Here is an 11,346-nt window from a genome sequence, read left to right on the forward strand (position 1 = left end):
AAAAAACCCCCGATTGATTTATTTTTAGTTCTGGGATTTTCAATGAGTGTTTTGACACAAAAAAGTTGAATATAAAAATCTTTATAGTTATTCCACATTAGGCACAAAATGACACTGACATCAAGTTGCAACAGTAAAAACAAATACACTAAAATAAGAATAAATTAGAATAAAAAGTCATTAAAAACATTTCACTTTGCACGCTGTACAAGTTATGATACACACTGTATACATTATCCCATCAACAATTGTATGGAAATAATGGGTATATTCCAAAACATAACCTCTGAATGACATCACAACAAATCAGAAAACAAGTCGTGAGTCAGTCTGCTGCATTTCTTCAATCTCTGCTGAAGTGAGGTCATTATTTTTCAACCTGGAAAGAAAAGGAAGAAACTGAAAGTATTCATCATCCAAAAGCATGATGTTATGTAATGTGATTGAAAGAAAAAAAGGCTGGTGTTTTTGACTTTTGGATCACAAGCAACCTGTGGCCTCAACCTTCAGCTCGTTATCGTTCCAAGACATTTGGGATAATTTTACTATCCTAATTTTCAGTTTGGTAATGTCCCCATTCTATTCCAGCATCACTATGCACTTAGTGGTGCTGGATATGATATGTCTATGGGCTGTACAAAGCATGTTGGTTATATTTATTTTGCACACAAACACTCTCGGATAATGAGATTTCATCTGGTCAGTTCAGAATGCAGATTACAAAGTCAAGCCTCACTTTTCCTAGTGCTAGACCTAGGAAAAGTGCTTTGTGCTTTGTGAAAATTTTCTAAAATTACCTGCTTGGTCATTAAAAATATTTCACTTTGCACACTGTAAAGCAAACTTCTATACAAGTTAAAATTGATGTGAAGGAAGACCAGCAAATATTCAGCAGAATTTAGTAGATTCACACCTGCAGTTGTAATGCAACAAAATGCTCTGCGCAAGCATCAGTTAGCCTGTTGTTGAAGAGGTATTGCAAGACTGTGTGTATGGGTATGGTTTTGCATCACCTACCATACTGACTTGACATGATGATTGTGTTTTAGGGCTTGAGTCAGAGACTCCACCCCTGCTCTGGTTATGCAGTTCTCAGTCAACCTTTTAAAGGAAATAACAATGCACAGTCATTTAAGCACTGCTGCATAATTTGCCAAAATGGCAAACCAGACAGTTAGCTCATGCATATGGCATCTGCACTTGTTAAATGTATCAAAACGTTTTGCTAAGATTTACCAGAGTTCCTCCAGTGATGTGCTGTTCCTGATGATGTTAGACATGGCACAAGCCCCTGCACTTCCAACACCATTGCCTACAAGACTGCAAGAGTATTATTGTACTGTTAGTTTTTGTATTCTTTTATTTTGGAAATACAATAACAAACAAGTGGAAATGCTGTGAACTGTCAAAGCTTACAAAGTGTTTATGAATGTTTAAAGCAAATATTACCTGAGCCACACAATGGACTCGCTATTCTGCAAAGCATTTGCAAGGGCCTCTGCTCCTTCATTGCCTATCTTATTGCCCCATAGCCTTTGAATACAAAGAAATACTCTAAGTACCTTATAATATCTGAAAAACAGAATGAAGGAAACTTTGCACAAGCATTTTTTTACCCTAAATACTGCAGTGAACGATTGAATTTCAGTCCCTCTGCCAGCTGCTTTGCTCCTTCTGCTGTAATGTTATTGTTACCTAGCCTGAAAGACAAAATATACTGTCATTATTCTATCACATTACACAGGCATTGTGGATACTGTAAATTTAATCTTTGGTCTGGTTCCACTTTTGATGATGGCATGAGCTGACCTTAAGGACAGGAAATTTTGTCTTGTCTTTAGCAGGTAAGAAAAATGCTTTGTGCAAGCATCAGTTAGCCTGTTGTTGAAAAGGCTGGACAAAATAAACAAAGTGATTATACAAACTGATAACATTTCACTGTTAGATTTATATTTAAGTTAGCAACTGTTCTTGATATACTTACGCAATTTTCTGGAAGTTTTGAAGGTGGATGACTTTGTCGATCAGTTTGTGGATGCCCTCATCTGTAATGTTATTATTTCTGAGGCTGTTAAGAAAACAACATGCAACTTTGTTAACAATGACAGTTTACATTAATATGTTACATTTGTTTACTGTCATAGTTCAAACAATCAAACTTCGATAAACTTAATAAGCTGATGGATACGGTCAAAAAGGAAAACTAGTGTGATAACAGAAAAAACATAGAACAATCTCAGTTTGGAAAATCAATTTCTACTGACTATGATACCTAGTGAGAACATGAGCAATTACAGAGCAAATTTTGAGCTGGCAGAGCAAATTGAGAATTTTATAAACAGTCAAAGGCTCGCTATTTTATAAAATTTCATAGTTATACAACCTTGAATATGGCTCATATATGGTACATGGAACTTGTTACATTCAGTCTAAATAACAACCTGAAATCAAAGTATTGCTTTGAAAAATAGTAACACATAATCTGCTTAAACTACAGCAACAAAGTTTATGTTTGAGATATTTTAGATTCTTGATGTCTAATTTTGAATTTGGAATAGGGCCTATTCTACAAGCCACTTGGCTTTGTCATAGATTTTTTTCACAGTAAACACAAAACCACAAGTCTTCGTATGAAGGTATGTATAAGTAATTTCACTGTTGGCTGAATTCTGCACTGTAAAAAAAGTGTCTCTAATTTACTGTAAAGTACCGACAGCTGTGGTTCACAGAATTTTACAGTATAAAAACAGTAAATTTTGTGGTTGCTAGAATTTTACAGTATTTATAGAGCAAATTTTTGGCAACTACAGCTGCTGGTATTTTACTGTAATTAGAGATGTTCTTTTTACAGTTTGTATTTTTCACCATTTAATAAATCACATCATTGCACTATTCTGTTTCACTTATCCTTATACAACATTATACTCTTTATGAGTCTTGACTACCTCTCAAGGTGAATCAAAGGATTAATATTGGTGGGTTGATTTTAATCACACCCTCTTTCCACCTCCATTAATTTCAAGTAATTGAAATAATTATCTGAAAAAATTTAAAATAAGCTGAGATTGAGCCTGTTTGATTAAATAATCAAACCCTTTAAGTTAAGAAGAATTGAAGCATTTTACTCACTATAGAGAGTTACAAATGTGCATGCAGGGTAGAAGCTGCTCCACTCCAACATCGCCAACTGAATTGTTGTCCAGCTGGATGCCAACAGGATTCTTTAGGTGTTGGAGCACATAAGCAAGTGCAGTGCACTCCACAGGGCCGATGTTACAGTATGTCAATTTCAGGTGCTCAGCCTCTAGCTTACTCATGGCATCTTTAGCAAGTCTGCTATTCTGCATTTCATAGATGCACTTGATGAGCCAAACAAATTCTGGCATTGCATGCATGCTTTTCTTCTCTCCCTGCACAGGTTGAGGAATTGACCTGAAATGTTGCTGCATGCCTTTTGAAAGACATTTTTCTGCTTGTTTAGTCTTCTTCTCTACCAAAACACTAGAGCTGCACTGGATCCAGAGCTTTTGATAGCGCTGGGACAGAAGTCCAGACACAAAGGTGGCTGTGATCTGCAGATTTGGTGTTTCTGCCATTGTAGAATGTTCCTTGACAATGTTCGGTATGTTGGTTGAATTCAGACAAGCTCCAAAGCATGTACCTCTAAGCCTCTTCTTCTTCATTTCCTGCAGCTCAAAGAGTTTAGAGATACCTGAGCAACCAGTGTTTCTTGACAAAATGGCAAAGAGAGCAGCTAAGAAGCATTGCAATGTAATATGTAGGAACTCATAGCATTTACTGTTGGCCAGGGACATATCCTTGCTTTGAATGAGAAAGCCCATGCAGATATCTGATTCAGTAACACCGCATGTCTCCATGTCTGTGACTGAAAAGATATAACTGGAGTTTGATATTCCCTCAAAGGCAAGCTGTCCAAGATGCAAGACTGTCCCAAGGTTCTCCTGCAGCCAATTTACTCCTATGGCACTCTTAACAGTGCTGTGGTGCTGGAAAAAGTGTTGTAAGATCATCAGGTAAACATCAGTGATTGTTTGCAGGCTTCCCTCACCACATCCAAGCAGCTCCTTGTGGCACTGTGAGACTATCCAACAGAGAACTGGACTGTGGCACAGTCCAAGTAAAGCTGTGTTTGCCTGTAGTGATTCTAAGACTTTGGCAGCCTCATTTGGATCACTGTGATGTTTTCTCACAAAGCAGTCAATGCCAGACAGGGAAAAGCCTTTCAAATGGATCTCTTTGTGTAAGTGTTTCTTCAAAGCAGGACCCACCGCCTCTGGACGACTGGTGACAACCTTTCTCACTCCTTTCATAAGAGAACCCTGGATTAAGTTAAATAATAGTACATCAACAGGTGCACGCTGGCTGGGGCAGCAAATCCTATGTTCGTCTGCAAAGCTTTGTTTGAGCTCATCTAGACCATCAAAGGTGAAGAGGACAAGATGAGGGTGATCCAGAATGAACTGGAAGATCTCCTCCTGCCCCCTGTCTGGCCAACAGCAGTGCTGAAACAGCAGCTCTTGTACTGACAGATCCCTTTGCTCTGAGTTCAACCTGCGACAGCTGAATGGAAACAGAAGGAGAAAGTCCTGGAGGGCCTTCCCTTGAGACCAAAGAAGGTGTAGCCTCTGGAGCCAGGTGCTCTTTCCACTTCCTGCTTCCCCGGATGCCAGCATTGTGTCTGCATCATCATTTACTGACCCCACGGGTCCAATTATTTCCTCAAAGCCCATAGATTTGTAGTTATCAGCACTGTTGTTCGGTAGCTCCATCTGGACTTCAGTGTAGATGTCATCTAAGGGCATGTGGCTGGTCCCTCCATAAGTACTAAGGAAGCGGGACTGTGCCGACACAGAGCTTCTCAATTTCTTCTGGTATTTCACAAATTCTGACGGAAAAGAAGGAGATATACACAAAATGTGAAACATAGTAAACCCCAATGAGTTTTGTATTTGTATTGATAAGAGTGTCATTTTCTGCAGGGAAAGTTCTGAACTGACATAAGCTGAAAGACCAATCTGCAAGATGGAAGCAAAAACGGCAACAATTACACAAAAGGTCAGATTATAGTTTACAAATGCAGTCAGGAACAGTGACCTTAATTTCTGCTCACGTGTTATGGGATTTGATTAAGTGTTTTGTCACAATATATTATTTCACTAATAGAAGCAGATTGAAGCAATATGAGTGGACCATTAGTTGCTTCACATTTCACCTGATTTCTTTACGTATTGAACTGTAAAGTCCATAATGTTATTCAACTTATCTTAACTACCATTTTATTGAGTTTTTTTTTGTCTTTGTCTTTACAATATTTTATTGACACATTTTTAAAAAGGAACCACAACTGAAAATTTAACCACTGTGGTCAACATACCTTTAGTCAGGCTTGGGTTTGTCTGCTCCAGGCTTGATTCAGGTTCTAGGCTTTGCTGAACATACTGCAGGACTACCAAAGATGCCGACTCTCCTTTGGATCTGACATGATCAAGTAGACGTCTTGCCTGTGAAAACAACAGAAACATTCAGATCACAGAAACAGCTTAACATTTGGGGAAGACCTTGACTTAAATAGATAAAACCACAGAAGTTTCTGAGGTGTCATGTGAACATTTTAAAATAGAAAGATGGTCACATGGTGAAATGAACAAAAATATCCTTTGAAAGTGAGCCAAGGATCACTTTTAGTGATCTTTGATTCATTTAGGACACATGTCATATCTCTAAAACTTTGAAGGAAATACCAATTTTAGGTACCAGTTTGACATTTACTGCAAAGGAACAGGCATATATGTACATCATAACAGTAATTGGTATTTTATGAATACCTATTACCTACCTACCTATTACCTACCTATGAATACCTAATACCTTTTATGAATACCTATTAATAGGTATTTTATGAATGCATGTGTTGATGTATTTTAGCCATAGACGTAGACGAGAAAAGCTTTATTGCTAGCAGGTCAGACAAGACCATTTATTCATTTTTGTTCTATTCTAATAAAGAGCGATGTGAAAAATTATTTGGCCCTAAGAGAATTGTTCTGCTTTTATGATCTGACACATTTTAATGTATCCGATCATAAAATAAATTACAAAATGAAGCAATGATGAACTAAAAATATATTTTTATAAGCAGGCAAAAAAGCTATCCAAAGCAACATGGCTCTGTGTGGATAAGAAGTCTAATTGCTACTATGAACTGCCATCACGTTTGCTATAGCTGGTAATGAGTCTTCTATATAGTTATTATGGTCACACCATAGAATGAGCCACTCAGTCACCAGTTGTTGGACATTGTCCTATAAAATTTTGTGGTAAAGAGCAGAATTCATGCCATCATGAGTCATATTTCATAGGCATACATGTCCTGGTCCTGAAGCAGCACCTCGGCCCCACATCACCACCACTTTAGGCAGTTGATGATGTTCTCTTTCTGAAATACTGTCGTAGTTTTACACCTGATGTAGAAGGACCCATATTGTCCAAAAAAACTTTTGTCTTGTCACTCAAAAGTCTAATTTTACCAAATTGTTGGGGATCATCATATCTTTTGTGACAAATGCAAAATTTAAGCCATGGTTTTCATTTTGACAAGCTGTGACTTTTGCTTTGGATTTGTCCCCAGTCTTGTGCTCTTTTTTTGACCTTAGTTAAGGTAAATGAGACCTACAGTGCTTTCAATGGTGTTCTTGGTTCTTTTGCGATCCCCTCACCTCCCCAACTACTGTATATCCTCAATGTGCTTTGGTGTTGGGATGGTCTGCCTCCCTTATGGTGCTTCATTACTTTTCATGTTTTCCTCTTTTGGAAATACTAACTCTCACTGTGATTAGCTAGAGTCACTAAACATTTTAAATGGATTTGTAACCCTTTACCTTTAAATATCAATAGAAGTCAATCACACTGTTTTCATTTTAGTTAACTCAAGATTAACAAGAGGGGTTGGTTACTTTATTTGTAGGTTGGTTTGGACAGGCTTTTTCCCTTAAATAAAATCATAATATGATTTTTTGATTAAATTTTTGTTTGATATTAAAATTTGTTTGATAACATGAAACATGTAAGATTAACCAAAAAAAGCAAATAATACAAATAATTTTTCATAGCACATATTTTCAGACTGCTGTGTTTTCTCACTATACCTGTTGAGAGGGAGTGTAAATAGGCAGCTGAATTCCATCACAATCTGTGGAGGAAAAGTGGCCTGATTCAACAAGCACTCTCAGAGCACCATCAATACAGCCTTGGAGCTTGAGGACGAGGTCCGGCCTTTGAGTCAAGAGTTCCTCAGTGGACGTTCTCTGAGGCTTTTCTTTGTAATCTAAAGTGGAATGACATCCTGACAAGAAGAAAGCGTCTCCCAGAGCTTCTGGCAAGACCTGTTTGACCGCATTGAAGAAGAGCTCACAGCTGTCTGCACCTTTTGTATAAACCAAGTCAAGCAGTTGCCGTGCATTGCTGTATAGAGCCCTTCCTGGTACCAGAACATTTTGGCAGTCCTCCCATCCGAGCTCCCCTTGGGCGAGCAGCATGTCGATGACTCTTTCTAGATGTTCGACAGACCCGCCGCTGCAGAGCGCATGGAGAATTTCAGCACGTCGTTTCAGTAAAAGCTCCTGGGGCAAGCATGCCATCATAATGTCAGCTCCCATGCCTGTGGCAGTAAGCTTGTTCCTCTGCTGCCTCTGGAGTCACATCCTGTCGCAGAAAGCATAATTGTGGTTTTAATATATGCCGAGAACTTCTCCTTAAAGATTAACTTTCCCATCAGATGACTTTCACACACAAGCAGGAACGATTTTTTTGTTGGGACACACACTGGCTGCCTCCCATTCTATTTTATCAGACAAATATATGAAACTCTTAACAAGAAATTAACAAAATTTGCCTTTCAAGGCTTTCAAAACACAACAAAGTTGGTAAAAAGGAATAGTACTCACTGTAAGGTTTTAACAACTGACCTCTTTTCTCTCCATCTGTTATTTAGGCAGATATGTCTAAGAGCTTAAGACCTGCCCCTTCCTCATTCCACATGTGAAAATGAAACTCACTCTGATGCCATGTATGTCAAGTGGAATGAGAGTAACTATTGGTTACAAGTGAAACACAGCATCTAAAACATCCCCTAAAACACCAGTTGTCACTGGAAAGGCAACACGGTGATGTCACTTGCCTGATGATTTTTTGAAGCAAGTATTACATAATATTTAGAGGAAGTTTGCCACCTGGTAAAGCCCCTTGTTGCGGTGTAGTGACATTTCAATATCCTCTTGTAGATGTTTGCAGCACAATTATAGTGAAGTAATTTCGGAGGAGCTAAAGGGAAACACTAGATGTTTAGATTTGTCCAAAAAAGAAAATGAGCAAACTGAATGTCTGAGATACACACTAGTTGTAGTTTAGGGTTGGAGCCACATGATGGAAGTGTTGCATAGAAAACTCACAGAATCTTGGGACTTTTTATTGTTAATTCCTCTTTTTACATTTCCTTGTTTCTGTTTTCTATTATATAATTTCCTTTCTGCCTGTTTGTGCTTACACATTCAAACTGTGTTCACATGATGTGGTAGATCCTGCAAATACTATAATAGAAACAGTTTAATTTCAGCTAAGTTGAATAAAATAAGCATGTTTGAGTAAAACTTCGTCACAGAAAACCAACAGTGATGACAGTTATGAGCAAACACAGACTTCAATTCATATTGCTCTGTTTACAGAGCATTGCAAGATAACTAGAACTTTCCACAATTTGTTACACTGAAAACACAAACCTTAGTTTCTCTTTTTTTTCCCATTGATCAACACACTGTACACATTTACAAAGTGGAAAGAGGAAGAGGTCATCGTCTCTGCTAAAAAAAAAAAAAAAATCCACATAATGATGATTTATTGGTCTATTAATTTATCTTCTTCAACCTTCCCATCAACATCCTGTCCCTGCTAATGGAAGACAACATCACAGAATGATGCTTCCACCAACATGTTTCACCCTGAGGGTGGATTGTGTTGTGTTGCTTTTCCACGACAAACAGTGTTTTGTCAATAGGCCATATAGTTTATTTTTTGTTTCATCTGACCAAAACACTTTATTCCACATTTTCCGTGTCTCCTACTTTAAATGAGACTAATCAAGGCTTATTTCAAACAAGGACCTTCATCTTGCCCCTATTCAATCAAGGCCAGACTTTTGAAGAGCAAGACATTCAACACATTCCTCCACCTGAGTTGTAGATGTCTTTTATTTAGGGTTTTCAAAATAAGGATGTTTGAATACATTTGTTTTTTTATATTTAATTGTAAAAAAAGGTGTGAATACCATATGTTGGCCTAGCATGTAGAATCCCTTTAAAACACAACGAACCTTGGGGTTGTAACATCAGGAAATGTTCACTGTTTACTTTCAGGACAAAAAAGGCTCAGGAACAATGTTGATTTATTCTTTGTGGTCTATGCAGCTCCCCGTAGAGTACCGAGATCAGTTTATTATTCGCCTCTGTTATGTTCTGTTAGGGGTTGGGGGAAATCCTCACACATACACGCGGACAGGAGTAATCAAACACAATCTTTCAAAGAGCAGCTTCTTTTCTTCTTTGTGTCTGAGAAACAGCCGACTCCACCTAAGGGAGTGTAATGCTGAGTGCTTTCTGTCAGGTTTACTACACAAACCTTTAACGTGGAATTCTGTCATTCGAATGGCAGAAGGGGGTCCAGAGGCAATTTGAGGAATAAAAACTGACACTTGGTAAATAAATAAATAATCTTAAAAAGAATATCGGAATTTTCCTTGCCTGGATTCTGAAGAATTTGTGTAAAAGCTCAAAAAATGTGGGTTTCTCCATTTGAATTGCCCTCATCTATCATTAATGAACAGATTTGGAATCGGCTAAATTGTAATTATGATGTCTGAGGGTATGTCTTCTTTACGAGAATTCACAGAGAACTGTGAGATGTGATAATGTTCTAGTGTTTCTGGACAAAACCATGCCTTGCATGCCTTTTCCAGTTCATGGAAAAGGCAAGTCCTTCAGATTCAGCTCACTTTTGCATCGTACACTAAAATTCTGGTCAAGTACTGAACATCTTAAACTTTTCAAGTAGGTTTTTAGGCATTTCTAAGCATATGATGTGAGTATAAGATTGAACAATTGTATACTGTATTTTCATAATAATGTAATCAGAACTACCTCTATATTCTTTGTCAGTATAACCTGGCAAATAAACCTGCATGCTTATTTTTTGGCAATGCTGCCCACACAGTTATATAACAAAGACTAAATTGTGCAAGTAGTTACCACAACTCAACAAGTCTTAGTCAAATATACTGTGTACAGTGTCCAAATATTTTAGAGTAAATTAGTTTTAAAAAATCTTCTAGTTTTAATACAGCCTTATCAATGACTCATTTAAAACCAGATTTTTTGTGTGTGAATAATTAACATAATAATATGTAATATATTTTCTCTGTGGCAAAATGTCTTATTTACATTCTAAATGTTCAACTGGTTTATTTCCAGTTGGTGCTAAATAGTGTTAAGCTGGATGTCGCACTAACGACAAACTGATGACCTACAACAAAACTTTGTTCAGTATGCAAAAATATGAAAGGAGAAGAATTTAAAAAAATAAATACAGGATGGTTGAAAAAAGACATTTTCCATATAGTGAAATATAAACAGTTGTTGCAGTAGATTAAATAATTATCTTGTAGCAAATCAAAGTCAAAGTTAAAGATTTAAAAGTATTTTGAGAAAGAACCAATAACCTTATCAAATGTCTTATGTCTTTTATGTACATTTTAGGATACAAATTGCAACAGCGTCCTTACATCCTGAATTACCATACTCCGTCAATCACAGCACCCCTGCTCTAATCTGTGTGCACATGTCAATACACAGATGCAGCCAAAAGTCATAGACAAAGTCAGACAAAGGTAAGATAGTGTTTATGAAATTACAGATATACAGTAATAATATTGTAGTTAGTGAGTAAGATAAGTATTGAATGCATCAGTGCTTTTCTAAGTAAATATAATCCTAAAGGTGCAATTAACATGAAACTATCACCAGATGTCAGTAACAATTCATAAAGTTAACACATTCAAAGAAATCTCACCATAGATATTCATAAATTACGCATTATGAAATGGTATAAGACAGGGAAAAACCATGAATCCTTTCATTTCAACGTTTGCCAGCCAGTAAAAAAGTGTGGCATGTGAGAAGTGATGCTGGATTTACTCAATAAACATCTGGATCCCAAACATTATCTCAGGCAGTAACTTCGCAGATTTTCTTCTCCCTCTTTGAGAGAGCTGGAGTGTCT

The 11,346-nt window shown here is 37.3% G+C and overlaps 1 protein-coding gene across 2 annotated transcripts; it reads right to left on the reverse strand.

The window, feature by feature from the left end:
* Positions 1 to 65: 65 nt before the first annotated feature.
* On the reverse strand, positions 66 to 8,194 carry nod2 (nucleotide-binding oligomerization domain containing 2). Of its 2 annotated transcripts, none has more exons than XM_032560653.1 (11): positions 7,986 to 8,194; positions 7,167 to 7,722; positions 5,396 to 5,522; positions 3,130 to 4,906; positions 1,985 to 2,068; positions 1,810 to 1,893; positions 1,617 to 1,700; positions 1,450 to 1,533; positions 1,237 to 1,320; positions 1,018 to 1,101; positions 66 to 379 (listed from the first exon to the last, which is right to left on the reverse strand). In XM_032560653.1, exons 2-11 carry the CDS (start codon positions 7,674 to 7,676, stop codon positions 307 to 309), a joined length of 2,991 nt encoding a protein of 996 aa, XP_032416544.1. In that variant the 5' UTR covers positions 7,677 to 7,722; positions 7,986 to 8,194; the 3' UTR covers positions 66 to 306. The 2 variants fall into 2 exon arrangements, with proteins under 2 accessions (XP_032416544.1, XP_032416543.1); XM_032560652.1 differs by having other exon boundaries at positions 7,965 to 8,194.
* Positions 8,195 to 11,346: the final 3,152 nt, after the last annotated feature.

Source organism: Xiphophorus hellerii, chromosome 4, assembly GCF_003331165.1.
Source record: "Xiphophorus hellerii strain 12219 chromosome 4, Xiphophorus_hellerii-4.1, whole genome shotgun sequence".
NCBI classification, from domain to species: domain Eukaryota; kingdom Metazoa; phylum Chordata; class Actinopteri; order Cyprinodontiformes; family Poeciliidae; genus Xiphophorus; species Xiphophorus hellerii.